Source organism: Daldinia loculata (assembly GCF_022478755.1).
Source record: "Daldinia loculata strain CBS 113971 unplaced genomic scaffold F4817scaffold_23, whole genome shotgun sequence".
NCBI classification, from domain to species: domain Eukaryota; kingdom Fungi; phylum Ascomycota; class Sordariomycetes; order Xylariales; family Hypoxylaceae; genus Daldinia; species Daldinia loculata.
In genome coordinates this window covers 414183-434549 of record NW_026054877.1, presented here as the reverse complement: position 1 = coordinate 434549, position 20367 = coordinate 414183, and the positions used below count along the sequence as shown (strand labels likewise).

Here is a 20367-nt window from a genome sequence, read left to right as displayed (position 1 = left end):
AGCACTATGAGCCTGGATTTATGTGACACAGAGACTATTAGAATCAGCATACCTCTTTAATTCTCACCACATAATAAGAGGACCTCTTGACACTTATCATTGTATGAGCTACATCTATTTAAAGAGTGATTAGCTATCCCCTTGAGGGTAGACGTCACACCTATAGGATTCATACCTATAACTAGGGTAAAAGCAAACTACTAATACCAGCCATTCGGTTTCTTCTAATAGGCATACTACGTATACTGACCCCAAATAAACCCTTCGAAACAACAAGGGACTATACAAACGCAAGTACTAACACGCCCCTCTCCTACTGATCAACCACCAACACAAATACATAATCCATCTATTCCTCATGCCTCACTCAGTACAAAATCATACTTCACCGTCCAGCGGGCCTTCTCGTCTCCCTCGCGCGGCTCAAAACTCACCAGCAGCTCATCCTTAACGGCGAAGACCGTATCGTCTTTAATATACACGTCCTCGCGGTCGAACACCTGCGTGGTCAGGGCCCGGAACCCCGGCGCCGTTATCACGAAGTGTATGTGCGCAGGCCGGTACGGGTGGCGGTCGAGCAGCTCGAGCAGGCGCCCGGCGGGCCCGTCTGGCGCGACCTGGTACGCGGACGGGCGCACGCAGTATACCGCATACCGGCCTAGCTCGTCCGTCTGGAAGCGTCCTCGTAGATTCATGTCTGGCTGCGCTGGGTCCTGCTGCTCGTATAGCCCGTTCGGGGCCGCCTGCCAGATGTCTACGACGGCGCCTGGCGCTGGTTTCCCCGTCGACGCGCTCAACACTCGCCCCGATAGGTGTGTTAGCCACTTCTCGGCTTGTAGGTACCAGGATGAGTCCGGCGCTGTGTATATGATGCTGCTGCCGTTGGGCAGAAGCGGCGCATCTTTTCGGTAGAAAGGCCCGAGGACGGTCGAAGGCGTAACCGCCCCAGATTCGCTGCTTTCGAGGAGCAATTTAGATGTGATTTCGTCTACGAGAGATTCTAGGCCGAGGATATCGCATAGCAAACCCGTCTCGTTACGCTTGTCGGTAGACATGCGGCCTGCCTCGTTTATCTATGATGATATGTCAGCAGTCTCTTGGATTTCTAGCCGGCGCCAAGTTGACTTACTAGTTCAATGCCAGCCATCAACTCCGCGACTGTCAAGTCTACGTCCCGAGCAAAGTCGTGTAGGTGCCGTAGAAGGCTTGGCATGATCTCCTTTAGACGAGGATGGGCCTTCGAACCCGTAGCGGCAATGACATTGTCTGTGAACTCCGGGTCGTATTTGGCTTTCGCGGCGGCCCCGTCCGTTCCGTTTTCTTTCTTGGTAAGCACCATGTTGTAGCACGACCAATCCCACTTGTCAATCCGCCGACTATCCAGTAAATATGCAGCAGCTGTTTGCCGGTAAGTCAACCATATGCCCGGCCTAATAAGCTTGCTGTACTTACCTAGGAGGTCTATAGAGAACTACGTGATCTAGATGAAAGTATATCCGAGAGGAAGCAAATATCTAGGGTTGGATAGACTTGGAACGTTTAAAATATACTTCGTTTACCGTCCGTGGACGGGAATTTATACCTACGAACTGGTACTCCCAAACACACTGAGAGTAAGAGAAGAGCCGAGTACGACTACACGCGTACATGTAGAGCAAAGCTACACGAGCAGACGTGGTGTTCCTCAAAGAGTTGAAACCGGGGACTGATGCCTAGTGGCAAGGGCCATCCCCCCAATTTTTGCCATGTCCCCTTTTCTTTTTTTCCATCATGACAAGCTAACATCGCAAGTACCCGTCAAAACAAGGCGTCACCAATCCATATCCTAAAACCAGGGCGACTCTCGCAGAATAGACTTACGAGTGGATGATAATCCGCGGCTGAGCACATATGGAGTATGGTTAGATGCAGGACAAGAATGTCTAGCACGAGCCCTCTTCATGGCCTCGTAGAATTCTGAGTAGGTATTAGGATGTAGTCAATGACGAAAGCAACCTCCGTCCCACATATGAAACCAGACACGGCGGTCAGCTATCTTCGTCATTACCGTCCCACCGTATTGATAACCTGCTCATATGAGCGTTTGAATGCATCATCAACCATGTCGTGGTCTCTAGCTTGTTTGGACGGCGTCGTCTTCCCACGGAATGAAGCTCTTTCTTATAGTCGTAGCGTTTTACTGTTGGCTTATACTGTACCATGTTGCATAAGGCGCAGCGGGACGGGCCGCGGTGGCTTCAAACCCTCTTTACATATGACTCCGCTACCTCAACACGTGGTAATTTCCGGGCCGCATAATCTGACCATAATTGTGCTATTCCAAGCCGATGGCAATCCGACGATATACCACTCACGATCTTCTACTTAGCACTGAATCTATGGTGAACGAAAGGTCATCACATAAAGGAGACGGGTGAGCCTAAGCTACCATAACTAAGATATTTCTAATTATTACAGAGAACTCATTATATTTGAACTTCTTATATTTCCCATGATTTCAAGTCCCTAACCTAGATCCGATAGAGAACCCCAGCTAAATCTAAATAATGCTAATTAGGTACCTACCTGGCCACTCTCCCTTCTACTTCTTCGGCCAAGGCACGGGGAATCATCGACCAACTCCTACCTATGTATACATACCCTACCTACACTATGCACCTCACGCTTGACCGAGAGAAACAAATTATAAAATACAGAACCACGGTTCACAGCATCATCTTCTAATCCGTCTTTACACCCTTCTCCGCACTTTCAAATCTAACCTCTGCATCCCCGTCTTCAACAGCTTCCTCATCTACATCCTCCGTCCCCTCGGTCGTCTCATCATCTGTAGTCCCACCGCCCCCTTTCAGTAACCCCCTTAAATCCTCCTCGTCGATGATACTCTCAATACTGCCTCTCCTGACCCCTGCCAGCGTCTCCCGTCTGCCCTGCTCAATCAGCCGCTCGACTTTCAACCTATTCCCGATGAACTTGAGCTTCGGGAACGCGCTCTGCTGGCCCTCGTGCAGCATGCGCGCTAGCCTATCCATGTCGGGGTCCGATAGTATGTGCAGGAAGTCGCTGGCATGTGTCCGTGGCCAGAGCGTAATGGTCCCGCTGAATTGTTGTAGCCAGACTTGCGACCAGTCCTGGCCGAGGGGCCGTGGGAGGAGTTCCAGATGTTTAAGGACCTTGAGCCATTTTGCTAGGTCTAGTTTTACGTACTGTTCTGTTGCGGAGCCTAGGTATCCGCCACGCCAGCCGCGGCCCTTGCGGTGGGTTACGGGGGACCCGACTGTGCCTCTGGACGAGAAGAAGAATAGGGATATGTGCGGGTTGACTTGGCTGACGATGGTGAAATTGACGTTGAAGTGTAGATTAAGTGCCTTAATAGGTATATCCGTCCGCAAACTGCCGTCTTTCCACTTGTGACCAAACGAATACGGTACCAGCGAGCCATCTGGGTTCTTCATCATGAGAACTACAGGATTCTGGATCCCGGGAACGGCGGCAGATGCTAAGACGGCAGACCAGATGACGCAGTCGGGCGACGTGAGGTAGTTGCAGAGGATGGTCGGCGAGTGTGGATCGGCGGGAATGCAACTAACATTGAGTATCCTTCCCGTGCGCTGGTACGCCTCCCTAAACGTCGTCGACCCGCGGGACCACCAACTACTCTGGCGCGCCCATTCGACGGAATCGAATCGCGCACCCGTCTTCCACCATCGCGGGAACCAGGTGCTGATCGGCTCGGAGCAAGCTTTGATCTTATGCGCCAGCGCGGGCACTAACAGCTGTTTCAACTCGTCGTTAGTCCGTGTCGCTACGAGAGATGCTACTAAAGCGCCGCCGCTCGTGCCTGTAATGACGTCTGGTAGTAAGTCTGCGTCGAGCAGCGCTTTGACAACGCCGAAGTGGTAGTATGCGAAAGAGGCACCGCCAGACAGACATAACGCAGTGCGTCCGAAGTTTGCGTGCATTCGTTTGAATATTGCCCGCTTTTCTTCCAACGATAGCTGTTTGGTATGGACCAGGAAGCGTACGCTCTTCTCCACTAAGTAGTTATGTTAGCTTTACTATATCAACGTGTTACTACAGTTATGGGCTTCAGAAAGGGGGCCTAGCGAACCTTCATCTACGAAATTTTGAACCAAGTTTTTAGTCCCGTAATATGTCTGGCTGTAAAGCCTGGGATTCTCTACTCCGACAAAGTTATTCTTCACGCAGGCTTCCGTCAAAGCCTTCAGCTCTTCGACCGTTTTGCGATGTTCACCCTTCCCAGATACATCCCCCTTTTCATACCCAGGCGCACCCGCCAGTTTTGCTTCCTGCGCCTCGGCAGCTTTCCGATGTTTGCGGAGTTGCTCCCAGACGCGCCGGACCGTCTTGGAGTCGTAGTACGCGAACTCGTTTTCTTCCTTCCATTGCGAATTTCCTAGGAACGAATCCAGCTCTTTGGCCGCCTTGACCCATTCCTGGTAACTGCTAGCAGCTCTCATGTTCTGGCGCAGCTTTTCCCGTTTCCCTCTCCAGGCGATGAAGTATTCGTATACGAAGATGTAGAACCGCGTCCATAGATACGATGCGGCTAGTCCTATAATCCACATACCCACGAAGAAGAGGAGCGGCCATTTTAGCAGCCCATATAGGTAACCTTCCCGAGTCTCGTCTACGGTGCGACGGCCTAGCGTGGTCTTTTTCCTCTTCTTTCTGCGACCGTGTTTAGATACTTTTTCGTTCACCGGAGCCCAGTCGTTCTGCGCCGTGATGAACATGCCGCTCTGGGAGCCATTCTGGGTCGTGGCGCCCTCGGGAAAGGGGGCCGTAGTATCGACAGATGCTACTGAACCGGACCGTGTTAGCTCCAGACTACCCGAGCTTCTTGTAATAGGGCTTTTCAACGACGCGGTATCATCTGTTACGCCATTTGCTGGTTCGGGAGCGTTCAGGGCGGCAGCGAAAGCGGCGAGGTGTTCGGGTGGGAGAAATTCGCGATCGACGTCAGGTAGTCTCGTGTAATCGAAAGCTTCAGGAGGGAAGCCATAATTGTGATGGCGCCTACCAGTAAGGAAGGTCACCTTAGGTTTAGAGGAGGAGGAGGAAGGGGATTCATATGCCATGCTCGCCGTCTTGACGTGCGATGCCAATGGACATGATTATAATGATTAAGGGTGTGTAATTGTATACTATAATATGTATGCAACGGCGATCCTAGCGGGATTAGGGAGAGAAAAAGAGAGGGTGAGTGTGTACCTCGGTTTAGAAATAAATAACGGAACTCTGTATAGCCACCAATACATCAAATATGTACATGAATTAATCTCGCGAGTTACAACCTGTGGCACCTCAAAAAAAGACACGGGAAAAAAACGAATGCCTCCAGTCGCAGCATCTGGGGTGGAATGACATGTATTAGGTAACTTGGGCGAAATGACGTCGAAGCCCGTCCCGCGCCGCGTTGTACACTACCATGTATGAATGATTTCTATTGGTCCGAGCGTCGTTTGCTTTATGCATCCATACAAATGTAGGTTAGGTAAGGTACTCGGGTACTTTGGAAACTGTTGAGCTGAAAGCGCGGAGACATCCGCTGCACGCTGCAGCAACGTTATATTATTCTAGAAGAATCCCGATAACCCGCGGTTTCTGGCCACGCCGAGGTCTGGCTGTGCCGTATACACCTACATATGTAATGTATGTCCATATTCTGCACCGATACTATTGTATGTCGTGCGACGTCGACGATATCAGAAATAAGAAGAATTGATTCTGAGCACGCTGGTAAGTACCTAGCCATGGTACGTACCCAGCATGTACTGTATGTAAGTAACCTGAAAACCCCCTAATCTGATTGGCCCATAAAAAACGACATTCGCTTATTCCGGCCAACCAAAGTTGACATTTCACGGGTTGAGTGGATATTGAATATCTTTGAGGCTATTCAAACTCCATATCAGGGTTTAATTTGCTTTGATTTAATAACTTGGCCGATATTCCATGAATACGGCCCAAATGCCAAAAGTGATCAACCCCCTTACCTTCGAGCTATCCGCGTAGCCGTCAGCTAATTTCCCGGGGGCTTGGGTAATGAATGAGCCTCACTGAGCCGCATTGGACACCGGCTACCTAGGTACTCGGAAACTGTTAAGCAGACTAATATATTGGGAAGACTATCGGGACCTCGGCGCCATCTAGGTTTAGGTAATACTGATTTACTTACCCTGCGTGTCTATAGAAGCTCCTAATGTCAAATCAGGTACTCGTAATTAAGCCGTCAAACCCGAGTCAGGAGCTCTAATAAGCCTAGAGATTATGTTGATAGGCGACTAATAAAACCAAAGCTGATGATAGATCGCCAATGCAAGAAATAAAGAAATAGTGCAGTAATACGGGTTAACTCGATTTTCTGAACAAGCCGCTATATATAAAAACAAAATAACAGTAGAAAACTTCTTATTCATAGATGTGCAAAAGACCCAAGAACAACCAACGGCACTCGGGCGGTGAGAAGTGGGTAATGCTCAATTCATTATTGCGATCTGGCAAATGCCTCTAGCCATTGACTCCAATGAAATATCCCGGAAAACATCGAACTTCGGTATGGTAGTAAGGTAGTATGCTGTCAAAGAACTCCGGTTGTTTCCCAGACGGCCATCGCATCGTCTCAATTCGCATGCTCGTCTCGTCCCCTGATCTCGTCATATATCGCCACACGCTACTCTCCCTCCTTTTAATTGCCGTCTAGACGTACTGGGAAAGCCATCTTATACCCTCGCCGTATCCTATCAGATGTTAGTTTTGATCCTCCGGAACTACGTCGGAAGCGAGTCTGGTGCGACGAACCTTGCCTCATCACCACGGAGCACATGAAGACCTCAATGGGCCGGATTCCCTCCAATGGGACCTTGCCCTTTCCAGTCGTCTGATACAAGCCCAGTTCGTGGCGGAGCTGGTCCTCGGACACGGCATTGGGGTGGTCGATCTTGTTTCCGAGGATGACGAAAGGGACCTTGGCGAGCTCCTCCATGGACAGAAGGGCGTCGAGTTCGGCCTTGGACTCGGGCAGACGCTCGTGGTCCATGGCGTCGACTAGGAAGACAATTCCGTTGACTTCCGGGAAGTAGTCCTTCCACAACCGACGGGCTAGACGAGATCATCCTGTTAGTCGAAATTTAACGTGTCATAACGGCGCCGTAAAGCATACCTTGCTGGTGACCACCTAGATCGAAGGTGGTGAAGCGCACGTTTCCAATCGCAAGTTCTTCGGATGCTAGCGTAGTGTTAGTAGACTGACACGTGCGCTCAACAATTATCGTATAGCCATAAGCGACATACTGGGATGTAGGGTAGGCTGTAGGATGGCAACTCGGTCATTCTATAATTCCATATCGTTAGCCTTCCCATCCATGATAAAAAACGCAAGCTCCAGCAGACTCGAGAGGTTGTCCGGGTACGATATAGGACACCGACTCGGGGCGCGGGGAGAAACGGAACCACCGACGAACCTTCAGCATGTGTAGTAGAGTCGTCTTTCCCGCGTTGTCGAGGCCAAGGAACAGCAGCTTGGCATGCTTGTTCATCAGACCAAGCGACGAGAGGACATCGTAGACTACAGACAAAAACGTCAGCCATGACCATCCATTCCGAAGGATCGGATCGTTTTGATAAGACTCGCGAGCTAGGAAGGGAACTAACACCACTGGACAATCCACATCTTGACAGTATTCGGTAGCTGTAATTAGACAAAAATAGTCGAGTTTGGTAGACGTAAGGGTGCACTCTTGAATCGAAGGTGTGCTGTCTTCGTAGGATGTTCGCGGAGATGGGCGGACGATAGGTGAATGATATAAGGTCCGAGGCCGTCCCCAAGAAAATTGAATGATGTTAAGGACAACCTGGAACCTAGCACTTGCGGCTATCAAGCCACATTCGCTAGCCACATATGGCTAAGTACACACCTAACCTTAATGTACGTACATAAGGTGACAACGTGTACATAGGTACGTACCCGCCCATGCGGATTTATGGAGCCACATATCAGACTCGAAGAAGACAATGCGGAAAATATTCTGATAAAAGCCACCTGATATCATCATAATAATGACATAAGGTACCTAGGTAAGCCCAATCGAAACTAAGCGCCCTTCTCGCAACTGCTGATATGGGCATACAGTATAAACGTGACTTAGTACATCGCAAGTTTACTATGAGCATCAGTAAAAGCCATGATTAAGCCGATGTTTATCACGAATACCGGTGACGGTGACACCGATACTCGCTAACAACGAACACATCCCGGATGAAAACTGCATGCAGATGCAGTATGCAACTTCTAAAATCCCATCGGGCTTTGGCATCATTTCACAAATCTATGTACTATTGCGCGCAAGATCGTATCTAATGTAGACAGTATGAGCAGAGCAGTGTATACTATATTGAATTGCCATTCCCATCAGATAATCATCATCATCATAAACTATTTCATCCATTTCATATCCAAATGCACGAGCAAACAGGCAATCATGTGTCAACAAATATGCTCAATTTCAAGTATATAACCAGATCGCCGCCGCCGTTAATGCCTAATGTGCCGTTCCCAAGTGGTATCATGAATGACCAATGCTGCCCGCCCCTGTGCCGTGAAATGCGAAGTATGCATTGTCCTGCGAGAATATCGACCCGCCAAAGTTCATGAAGAACGAGAGAAAAATAAAAACTATGTACAATAACGGTCTCAGCACCAATGATACCGAGTCCGTCTATAAAACAAAAATAGATGCAATGAAGGATTATAGTGAACAATGCAATCCTGCACTCAGTAGCCGTAGCAAAGCCTCCACTAGATGGACAGGACGAACTGGTCCGGGCCTAGCTTCCCAGCCATGAGTAATCCGATTTCTCGCATCCTCTCGGCGCCCTGGCCAGGCTGAGGCTTCTTCTCAATAACCTGGCCTTTTCGCGCCTTGTTGCAGTGTTTCTGAAAATACTTCTCCTTAAATTTCTCTTTCCGGCGCTGGCGCTTCTGTTCGAGGCCTTTGACAATGTCAATCGCACCTCGTACGTGACGTTTCGTTGTAGCGCCCGAAGACTTGCCCGGTCGACGATGGCCCTTGAGATGATGCGGGAACATTGCAGGAGCTCGTGGGAGTGACTTGGTATGCGTCAATCCAGGCCGAAAAGCAAGAGTCTTGAATTCATGCCTTCCACGGTTCGCATCGTGAACCAATGATGACGGAGGGGACTGTACCACAGGGCCTGGAGCCGGTGAGACCAGTCGACGAGGTGAACACCCGTCGAAAAGACGCTTGGGCGACCGGCCTCGCGGCTTTGGGGGAGAGTGGTGACGCTTAGGTGGAGGAGAATGATATCGTCGAGGCGATATCTGGTCGATCTTTCTTCTTCGTCGCTCAGCACCATTCTCAATGTCATACGGGTCCTCAGATAGGTGACCATCACTCTCGCGGACAGGGATATTAAGTTCAATATCCTCATCTTCCGGCTCGGACGTCGGGAAGCTTGGGTCGATATCTTGAGGAATTGGATGAAGCTTCTCGCGTCGCCTCGCGGCTATGCACGAGATATAAGCATCCTCTAGCGCACGGTCCTCATCGAGCGTACCACAAACGAAATCGGTACTATCGGGCAACTCTGGTGTACCAGGTCGCATCTTAATCCGACGAGGCTTCTCTCGTGATGTCCTGGTCGGGGGATTGGGCATATCGGAAGACGATGATGAATCAGACCGGTTACCCGTCATAGATAGTCGACGGAAGATAGGCGTATTTCCGGAGTTTTGAACCGGACCACGACTAGGAGTCCACAAATCCAGATTCCCGCTGTCATTGTCATCATCAGAATCAGCAAATCCGATTTCGTTGTCGGTATTGTAACCATCCGAAAAGTCGTCGTCAGATCCATAGCCCGACTGGTTGTCGACCTCGTACCCGTCGTCTATCTCATCTTCCTCTATAGTCTCATCCGGAAGGTCTACTTCGTCCTCTTCATCCTCATCCTCTTCATCGTCGTCATCGTTTAGCTCCTCCGCCTCTTCATCTTCCTCCTCTTCCAATTCTTCCTCTTCGGCTTCTTTTCCTAACCGCCGAATCTCATTTTCCTTCTTCAGTGTATCGTTAATAGTTAATCGACGGCCAGGTGGTGGAAGATTCAGACGGATCCAATCCTCCTCTTGCGGCTCGTCACTAGCAAACTCATGAAAACGAGAAGACTCGCTATTCAAATCATTTGGGTTCGCGGTCAAATACTTGGCCGACCGAACTGGCATTGGGCTTCGCGATGACGGCCGCGGGGTTAATGACCTAAGCGACCGCCCGCGTGTAGCGGAAGACGACCGAAGCTTACGCACAGTAACAGGAGAACCATTGCTTTCCTTCAGTGATGCAATGGCTGAGGTGAGTACGGCCTGCTGCGTATCTTGCTTCGGTGGTGTCCGAGGAGCTAGCTTTGCAGGACATGCAAATTTTATGCAAGATTTCCTCTGCGGCTTCTCGTTTACTGGTGGCTTGGACTCAACTGACTGCAGAGATGGTGGTTTCGTAGTATCGGATTTTTGTCCACACGCGAATGAAATGCAGCGCTTTTTGGTCAAAGCTTCTACTGTAGGATCCTTTGGCAACCCATTGCTTCCCACTGGCTTACTCAAAGCGGCCACATGCATGGGTTGTTGGGGGTTACGATGCGGAGTAAATTTGGGTTTCGCATCGAAATATAGGTCCGTGTTCAACCGTGGAAGTGATATTACAGGTGGCGGCGGACTGGGTGTGTTTGTGCGCGCGGGGCTTGTAAAGCCAGTGTCGCTGGTAAGGTCGGCAGTAGATGCGAGGCTGACGTTGCTATTCATTGAACGTCGCCGTGATGAGTCGAAACTCAAATTAATAGTATCCTCCTCTGAATGATGAAGGGCTTTCGTTAGAAGAGATTCGGAATTATCCGCTGTTTTTCGTATGACACTCCGCTTAAATTGGGTCTCCGGACGTGAACGTCTATTATCGGGAGGTTCGTCAACTTCAGCCGCAGCCTCGTCTTCCGGTACATGTTGCATGCCCGCCCCACGCGCGGCGAAAGCCAGCAGATTCGCGCCGGTCGAGTCGTGAATTAAATCGTTCGCCATACTGACGGTGATAGCAACTGTGATTTCGTATACACGATAGGAACTTTGCGCGGTTCAAAATCCTTGGATGTACCGTCGGCCAATTGGTACGTCTCCAAAGTACGCCTTCTACAGTCCCTTACAGCGTGCTGTCTTAATTTCGTAAAATGCGGTATTTATGGTAGAAATGTGGCTAGTTTAGAGAATTTTGTTTAATGTTTTCGTTGAATATTTCGGAGGCTACAGAATGCAGACCAAGTCCCCAACAAGAAGATTTGTGGTATTTGTCCCTAGGGACCGTTTCGCTATAATTGTCGTCCCATGATGTCGCGAATAGCATTCGAAGATTTGACGAAGGGTTTGAAAGGGTGAAGGGTTGTTTCGTATCTGCTCCTAGGGAAGCTCACTAGGTAGAAAGTGGCAGTCGGCGAAGGTAAGGCGACGTCTTAAGTGGGTGGCAATTGTGTTGAGTTGAAGTATTGACTTATGACTCCGAGACAGAGTAAATGATAGTCCGTCAGCAATCAAAAAGATGATCTCCCTCAAGCGGCAGAATAAAATTGGCTCAGCTGAGCATAGAGGCTTAGGAGTCTTGGAAACTCTTGGCCGTCACTAAAATATGACGTCGAGGCTTTGCCGTTTGCCGTGTCTGTGTGCTAAGGGAGACGTAGATGAATATTGGTTGAACGTAGTACCAAGGTCGGATCGCAAATATCTGAGAGGCAGTGAGTCCCGACCCTGAACCCTAAGGACTCAACGACGGGCTACTTGGGAAATAAAGATTCTCAGCAGAAGGTGGGAGAAGGAGGCAATAGAAATAGAAACTAAAAACCAGAAACTAGAAACTAGAAACTGAGAATTCAGGAATCGGGAATGGGGAGGGGAAGACCCTATGAGGATGAACCAAAGGCTACGGGATCTGGTTCTGCGTTCTTGATGGTTTGTTTGCATGTGGATACTTTCTAGGAACTGTGGGATACTACACTAGGTAGAATAAGTAGAAAACAGGTACTAGGTAAGTAAAAGAAGAATTTGATCACCACACGGCGCAACTCTAGAGCGGTGGAAAAAGTAAACGACTGGGAAACCGAGAACCAAGCTTTAGAAATAGTCGGTATGTGCAACTTAACTGGTTCTAAATTGTACCTAACATACCATGTATTGTACATAATGAAAAAAAGGCAAATGGCGACTTCCCTATCAGACGCTCACGGTTGTACTAAGATGTAGTACCTAAGTAGTACCGTACCTGTCATTTGAGTTTAGTCAGAGCTAACGAACGAACCACATAGCGAACATTGAACCTAGCAAAAAAAAGCCTAGGACTCACGGTACCAGCAGAGCACGTACCGTGACCCCGTACTCCGTGCGTGACGACACTGTGGGAATGATTGCTGCTAGTGGCGGATAATGAAGGCTTGGAATCTTGGCTTTGAACGTGGATTACGGGCGGGGATCTACGAAGACTGGGTACTCCCCTGTCCTTTTTTGCCTTTTCAATTCAGTCTTTTTTTATCGATGCAGCATCAGCGCCAGCCCGGCAGCCATTCATCACCGAGAAACCCCCGGTCAAAACGACAAGACGAGGCGGTCGTAGGCGGTAGGTAGTAGGTAACGTGTGTCGATGGTACTTGCTTACATGCCTCTGACTTACATGTATGTACATGTATTGAATAATTACCACATGCGCCTACACTAATGTACATACATATCGTACGGTGCATATATACCTATGTAGGTATGTACATCGATATATTAGTGTATGTACCTAATGTACGTATGTATTACTTGCCTTTGTAGATGATTTGATTATTGCGAAATAAATGAATTGGCGACCACCTAGAACTATGCCGGATGAGTAGGCCGTTTACATCCTGATTTCTACGGTAGCATTTCCTTTCCCAGCACAATGGGAATAGAATGCCGATTTCGCTTTTTCCTCATCTAAATGTATGTACATATGCATTATGACTTGGGCTATTGCTGTACAATTGCAATACATTGTACATAACATATCATGGCATAACAAAGCAAGCGTGGAGGTTGTGCGTGGAGGTTGTGCGTGGAGGTCGTGCGTAGTAGTACAAGGGGCCGAGGCCGCTCTTGAAAGAAAAAAAAAATGTCCGGGCGCATCTGGACCTGCAAGTAATCTCCCTTATTTTGTTAAGCCGTAGGGTACATGAACGCCGGGCTGAATATCTACAGATCCGTATGTTCTACGCGATCGCCGGGCAGTGAACCACTTTTTGAACTAGCAATTTTTTTTTTCTCTTCTTCTTAATTTCGCGCACCACGTCGCTTCGATTAGATAGTGAAACTCGTCGGCTATGTACATTAACAGTCTAGTTGATCTAAAGCAATGCAAATTTCTTATTTGCAGGCTAGAAAAACTTTTTCATTGTTGGTCTGTCGGGGAAGAATAATAGCATCATCCCCTTTTTCCATAAACCGCTCATATTCTTTAAGTTCACAGTGTCCGTGGCCAAGCCCCTATTAACAGGCTATTCATTATAATGAATTAATGCGAATAATAACTTGTTTTTCGTTGTGTGTTTGTTTGTTTGTGTGTGTGAGCATTCTTTTAATAAATGGATGACCGGATTCTTACGACATCCTTTTTCCAAAGTGCTTCTTATTATTGATATCTAGAAGACTCTTTAATCAAGATGCAGATGCAGATAAAGAATCCGGATGCAACCGTACATGAGCCTGTCGTCTAACCCACCACCCTTTCGCTTATGCCGAAAGTTGTGTAATGATACTCTCAGCAATCTCCTACCGACTAACTACATACTAATGTAGGTAAAATGTAGGTACGCCAAACCTAGACGCTTATGTGTATCGTATCATTGCATAACCCCCTATATAAAAAAAGGGTTGGTTCGCTTCGGACAGGCGGTGAACTCTCAGCGCTTTACGAGGTCTTAAAAGTTCTTCTAGCAAGGTCTCGTCCCGACTCTTCCCAAACCAAAGTAAACAGATCCTGGGAAACGTAAGACGTAAGATAATGAGCCCTACGAGGACGAAATAGTTCGTCACAGAGAGGAATATGTTGTACAGTGCAGGACAGTATGATACATACCAGATCCGTTGCCCCGGCTCTACGCAGCATTGTGATTCGTTGAGTATCGATTCGACATTGCCCTCCTGGGTCCAGCATGACATTTGGTACCGTTACGCAGCACGTCTGCAAGCTGCAGCACGCAACCTAATTTGGGCCACACCCGCGGGTACTCGGGACAATAGAAGTATATCGTCAGTGGCATGGGGGTTTCTTCGCTTGCCTCATATGTAACTCTATTACTCACACCATCATGCTCTCTGACATCAGAAAGAAATGTTGGACCACCACTAGGGTTTCACCTTATTGTGTCGTCGTTGATCTCAAAATCAAATTGGAGTGCAGCTTTTGCAAAACACGTGTTAGTTTTGCGCTGCTGGGACATGTGAGACTTTTGGGTAGTCGACGTGATGTGTTTCTCCAAATCCCATCGACAGTTCCGCCAATGAAATGTGTGTCGTTGGGCAACATCGTACGGCGTATAAGACGGATATAGACCCCAAGAATCCCTCTTTTAAGAACGAAAGGGGGTTGATCTGCTTCAACATACGGTTTGAGGCACGCTCTTCATCGGCTTGCTGTCTTGAGGGGTAGCCTGACTATATCTTGCGATATCTATTCGCTCCTCTCAAGATTAGCTGATGAGTTGAAGCGCAGCCCAAGCTGCAACCGTTCTGTCCATCGTTGCTATTGTCGCTCTGGTCACTTGGTGATCAGACAGTAGCGGCGGGCGATGCCTAGTCAAATTCGTACTTGTGATCTTGCCCTTCCTGCTACGGTAAGGAGGATCGAATCCCCTCCCTCCCACATTCAGCCTAGCATGTTAGATCTCCATAGTAGTACACTACATACGTATTCCGTAGTATGTATGCAGATACATACTAGCTTCGAGGACCCCGCATTCAAAACTGCCCATCAAGCTTATTCGTACTACTAAAGGCGGCATCAGCGCGTGGTAAAAAATACTAAACCTAGCATGGCCAATTCTCCGTTGACGGTTCGCGTCTTTATTCCTGCTGTATACATGGGTGAGGCGTGGCAGGGTCCAAATCCTTGTTTGATATACTACTATGTGCAGTCTATCCCCTCACTCGTGATGTTTGATAGATGTGTGACATCCGCTTAGATGTATGTAGGATCCTCCAGGGTCTCTACTCAAATCCGCAGTTTTAAGGGTCATCATTTAGTCTAGCGATAATTTGGGGGCCTCGGCCTAGTTGAGTAACATTAAATAAGATGCTAGAATTAGACTCGGAAGCATAATGAACCACAAATCAAGCAATGATGCAATAGACGGAGTTTCAGTAAACACCTTCTAATAAATTAGCGCGCTAATGAGAATGCATTATTTCGCAGCCTAGCTACGTATTTAACCTAGGCATATTGAAAGCTTGAGTTGTACAGAGATTCATTGATCCTGGCATACAACTCGAAATCAATTGATGATCCTCGCTTGGCAGGGCAGAGTTCGCTTTAACGAGACTACTTTGTTCAGAACCCAACCCGCCACGTTTTGACAGCGATGTCACTTTACTACCTAATGTTTGTAGTGTAGAACAAGCGGCATTATAATTAACCGGTGTAGATAGTAGATATCTTAACCATGAATTCTATCGTGCATTCTTGGGTTATTTCCGGAGGTTCCCATGAAACAAGAAGTAAGAGAAGTAATTGGCTTTTGAATACGGATACCAAGATTTAAGATATCATGCCATCTATTTGTTGTAAGTGATCACTCATGTGCTACAATAAGGTTCCCAGCCAGCTTGAGGTGTGGCTTGATGACTAAAGTGGATCACTCAAACATGTGATTTACTATTCTGTCGACTCTGTCTGTCTGCCTGTCTGTCTGTCTGTCAAAGTCGGATGCCTTAAAGTCACGTGCTTTAACCATACCAAATGAGGCTAGACTCAATTCTCTGCCGAAAGCCCGACAACTTCGAAATTGCTTCAAGCCAACGATCATCGTGAGCTTGCCCTGTCGCGTATTCCTCAATTGGCAGCACTAGTCATCATGAACACTCTCCGTGTCGCTCGCGCAGCCCTTAGGGCTCGTCCCGCAGCTATGCGACTCCCTATTCAGCCCCTTCAGCGAAGGACCTACGCTGAAGCCGCATCCGACAAGGTTCGTCTTCTCAGTCGGTATCTATTCTTGTGCTAAGTCTGTTGCTAATTCTTGCCCTAGATTAAGCTGAGCTTGTCCCTCCCTCATCAGGTATGAGATTTAACCCCGCCGTACCGTATCATCCTCGAAATATTACCATCGAGGACACATAATCCTAATTACCGCACGCTACAATACAATACAATACATTATAGCTGGCTAATTCCCGCAATAGTCTATATACAAGTCCCAAGATGTTGTCCAAGTCAACATCCCTGCCGAGTCTGGAGAAATGGGTGTTCTTGCCAACCACGTGCCTTCGATTGAGCAATTGAAGCCAGGTCTGATCGAGGTTGTAGAGGAGAGCGGTAGCAGCAAGCAATTCTTCCGTACGTAACACAAGAAATACGGTACCAAAATATAGCTTTAAATCTAACCCTATAACAGTCTCCGGTGGCTTTGCCGTCGTGCAGCCCAACTCGGTTCTAAGCATCAACGCTGTCGAGGGATACCCTCTTGAAGATTTCAGCGCAGAAGCTGTTAAGGCACAGATCGCCGAAGCACAAAAGGTTGCGAACGGTAGCGGAAGTGAGCAGGACATTGCGGAAGCCAAGATTGAGCTAGAGGTATGTTATAGATATATATACAACCATATATATATAACCGTTCGAATCTCGATCAAATGATTGCTAATATATCCACAGGTTCTGGAGAGCTTGCAAGCTGTTCTCAAATAGATCATGTCTTAGAGAAAAGGGGAGAGAAAGTTAAATGGCAACCTGTATATCATGAACATGCTCCATATCACAAAGCCGCCTAATAGCACGAACTGAACATGCTTAAGGTCTACTAGACGTTATAGTACTTTCCGCTATTCATATCAGTGCTTGCCTTATTTCTTCCTACAGCTTCCCTACCTTTTCTCGCTAGGGTTTATAGTTAAAACCTTGCTATTTCTATACTATTTAAGTCTACCTTAGGAGTCTACCTTAGTAAGTAAGGTAGGTACCTAAGGTATCTACATCTAACCTATGCCTGTGGTCAACCTAAACCATCTTCCTCTCAACCACCACGAGTATATCGAATATTGGTTATTTTATTATAGTGGCAACCCACTGTCGTGGCCGACTCCTGCTGTTAGTCATAGATTTAAGATCAACATCTTAGCTGTTAAACATGTCGACCTGCTCATGGGGTGACCCTCTAACGAGTACAAACGTATCCGCTGCTTACGAACCAGCATCGTTGGCCCAAAGAATCATTCCGAAAGGAACTGTTTCATCGCGGATACGCCGGCTTCACCGCCTTACTCATTCCCACCATGGTCTACCGGAGGACTCCGAGTTTACAGCCCGAGAACGAAAATATGTACTGATTGGCTAGGGACAGCATTCGGGTTCATATTTTCATGTTGCGAGACCATGGCTTGGTCCTCTTACATATTCACTCGCAGGCCTGGAGCGTGACCGGAGTGGCCATGATCAAGGCCCTATTATTACAGTCAGTACCTCTAACTTGACTGAGAATGTTCAGGGGCCTGCAAAATCGGGCCAGCATTATCGTCCGAATTACTCCAGCGACTTCGCACTTAGTAGTCCAAGGAATGATATCACAGGTCCGAATACCCGACTGTACCACCCCTCGGCATTTGACGACTTGATTTCGTATTCGAATTTCGGACCCCCTCCATCGGCAATCCAATCCCTAGAGACGCCACAATATATCCCCTTAGCATCAAGGGCCTCGAGTGCGTCGACAATATCTCAAACCTCACATCTAGCTACTGAAGCCAAGCAACGCCAGTCTGCCCGTGAACTGTTTGAGCAGCATGGTATCAGGAGGCCAACCGGTTGGTTTTCTGATGATGATGAAGACCTATCTCTCTTAGGCGATAGGACTGCCGGCCCCCGACGCTTCTGCAGAATCTGCCACGTCTGTTCTACGCGAACTTGGTCGCAAACTCATTGCTTATCTTGTCGGCATCGTTTATGTGAAAAATGCCTATGTGAGGTCCCTAAGAGCACTGAAAAGGGGCATAAAACATTTTCGCACAACCACAATCACTCTACCAGGCAGGATAAAGCACAGTATACTCAACCAGCCTTATCGACCCCGGAGCCTGTGCAATTAGCACAGAAAGTATCACGATCGTCTAACAGGACTAGCAATAACCGATCCGCTCAGCATACGGTCTTACATCAGCCATCTCATGCACATTATCAAGAAAATGCCACCGCTAAATTACGGCCAGTGACTTCGAAAAATATAGGCAGTGAGAAGCCAGCACAACCCGCGGCACTACCTACTGCAACTCTTGTATCAGGGGGGCCAGACTTACCACCGGGTTTGCCTGTTCGCTCAGTGAAGCAGAATCCTTTTGTGGTCGGTGACAAGGAGAGGGTAGAATCAACTACAGAATCCCACGTTCCTGAGCCATTAGCTATTCGACATTATCATTGCTACAGGCCCCAACTGCAGATAGGTGGCAGGGATCATGAAGTATCTAATAGCCATGTAGAATGTGATAATCCCATGTGTAGAGCGACACATGCCGGGCATTACCCGTACCGACATAGCATCACTTGTGCTCTGCACCGAAGTGAAGAGGTCGAAAAGCATGGGGGCTCCCCCAGAGAATCACTGGTATCAGACAACCCTTCCGTCGCTCATCCACCGAGCCTACAGTCTAGGAAAGATACGTTACGACCCCCATATGATACAATTCATCGGCATCATTTTGCAGGTCTCCAAACGCCCTATCATGTTGCAGAACATATTACTAGTGGCGCTAATCGAGGAATTCGGCACCTACATAGTAATCGTTCGGGTAAAGCTGTCGATGAGGCTGGATACGGTATCACAGGCCAACGCCAAGAGTTCAAATCTATCGAAACCGAATGTGCTTCATACACCGATCGAGGATATGAGAATAGCCACGATATTGCAGACAATCATGCCGTGACCAGGGGCGAGGCTGCCAGTAGAGCATATACAGCAAACACGGCGAAAGGGATTGGACCTGACGCCCGAGGTAGGAAATCTTTACCAAAGAGCCGTGTATTCAGTCCACCATCATGGTTACAAGCGCCGAGTAAAGAAGCAGGCGACGCTCGGTCTAGGCTACACCATATCGATGTCGGAAACTACGGGCGTTCGTTACACGTTGATGTAATGAACCTAGAGGGAGAAAGGGTAAATCATTCACAGAGTCTAGTTCATGGACCAAACCCTGAAAAGGATTCGTCCAATATGTTAACCAGCTCGAGTAACGATTTCTTACGGATTTCTGCTCCTTCGCCTCCAACAGCTTTGCATATCACGCAACACCAAAGACCAGAGTCCTAGCAGGATCATTCTTCCCAACATTTGTCGTCCAGAGCAAGCTTTGAGGCAGATACCCATACAAAAACTTCGCCAGCGGAAAATCGGCGGGGATCCTCGCATGACAGACGCCGTCCAACACACCTTCAGGTCGAAGATACTAGATACTCTCGAAATACATATCGTAGCCCCCCACTCGCTCGTTCGGATATCTCCCACTCGCAGCATAGTCTAGAGGGTTCCAAACGCCCTCGCAGCTTCGTGCATGAACAACCTCGGATTCAATCCAGCGATCCTGAAAATGGACGTGTTTATCTCCGAGATGACACCCGTACAGTACGCGAGAATGGACGTTCTCCATTGAGTACTACGACTCTTGCCAGCCGGTCACCTCTGCAGCCACGACAGATCCTACGTGATATGGACGAACACGGAATGTTTGAAAGTAGGAGTGCAATGCTGGAACCTGAAGATAGAGAATCGTCTATCACAATCACTGGTGCAACTTCGGAGTTCGAAGTTCACCGGCCTAGTCCCATCCCGCCCCCAAACCACGATTGTAGCTGGAAGAGCCGCTATCTAGCACTGACAGCTGAGATTCGCTTACTGAAAGCAGAGCTATCTACTAGGGCTTCCCTTAGGGGGGCAGATATTGATTATGCAAGACGGGCTGACGAGAACATCGCGAATGAGGAGGATGACCTGGGGATCGAGGGGGTCACGATTGTTATGCATTTGAAGGGCAGGGATGACTTGGTTATTAATACGGACTTAACCCAAACAGTCGAATAA

The 20367-nt window shown here is 48.2% G+C and overlaps 6 protein-coding genes across 6 annotated transcripts; 2 read left to right on the top strand and 4 right to left on the bottom strand.

Annotated features, from left to right (window-relative positions):
* Positions 1-42: 42 nt before the first annotated feature.
* On the bottom strand, positions 43-1703 carry F4817DRAFT_337125 (aromatic compound dioxygenase). The gene is made up of 2 exons (XM_049303250.1): positions 1468-1703; positions 43-1408 (listed from the first exon to the last, which is right to left on the bottom strand). The coding sequence occupies exon 2, from the start codon at positions 1053-1055 to the stop codon at positions 357-359; it is 699 nt and encodes a 232-aa protein (XP_049159319.1). The 5' UTR covers positions 1056-1408; positions 1468-1703; the 3' UTR covers positions 43-356.
* A 748-nt stretch (positions 1704-2451) lies between these two features.
* F4817DRAFT_337124 (patatin-like phospholipase domain-containing protein) lies at positions 2452-5418 on the bottom strand. The gene is made up of 2 exons (XM_049303249.1): positions 4112-5418; positions 2452-4036 (listed from the first exon to the last, which is right to left on the bottom strand). Exons 1-2 carry the CDS (start codon positions 5100-5102, stop codon positions 2721-2723), a joined length of 2307 nt encoding a protein of 768 aa, XP_049159318.1. The 5' UTR covers positions 5103-5418; the 3' UTR covers positions 2452-2720.
* Positions 5419-6275: 857 nt separating this feature from the next.
* On the bottom strand, positions 6276-7857 carry F4817DRAFT_104249 (GTP-binding protein-like protein). Its single transcript, XM_049297376.1, has 6 exons — positions 7678-7857; positions 7488-7591; positions 7318-7357; positions 7187-7252; positions 6826-7125; positions 6276-6764 (listed from the first exon to the last, which is right to left on the bottom strand). Exons 1-6 carry the CDS (start codon positions 7694-7696, stop codon positions 6724-6726), a joined length of 570 nt encoding a protein of 189 aa, XP_049159317.1. The 5' UTR covers positions 7697-7857; the 3' UTR covers positions 6276-6723.
* Positions 7858-8327: 470 nt separating this feature from the next.
* F4817DRAFT_104331 (uncharacterized protein) lies at positions 8328-11513 on the bottom strand. Its single transcript, XM_049297377.1, has one exon. It carries the CDS (start codon positions 11108-11110, stop codon positions 8822-8824), a length of 2289 nt encoding a protein of 762 aa, XP_049159316.1. The 5' UTR covers positions 11111-11513; the 3' UTR covers positions 8328-8821.
* Positions 11514-15428: 3915 nt separating this feature from the next.
* On the top strand, positions 15429-17211 carry F4817DRAFT_104159 (ATP synthase delta chain). Its single transcript, XM_049297375.1, has 5 exons — positions 15429-16275; positions 16336-16365; positions 16490-16643; positions 16702-16880; positions 16959-17211. The coding sequence occupies exons 1-5, from the start codon at positions 16165-16167 to the stop codon at positions 16989-16991; spliced, it is 507 nt and encodes a 168-aa protein (XP_049159315.1). The 5' UTR covers positions 15429-16164; the 3' UTR covers positions 16992-17211.
* Positions 17212-17430: 219 nt separating this feature from the next.
* Positions 17431-20367, top strand: F4817DRAFT_358634 (uncharacterized protein; the record flags this gene model as incomplete). The annotated part of the gene is made up of 4 exons (XM_049306053.1): positions 17431-17464; positions 17756-18001; positions 18035-19519; positions 19673-20367. 4 exons carry the CDS (start codon positions 17431-17433, stop codon positions 20365-20367), a joined length of 2460 nt encoding a protein of 819 aa, XP_049159314.1.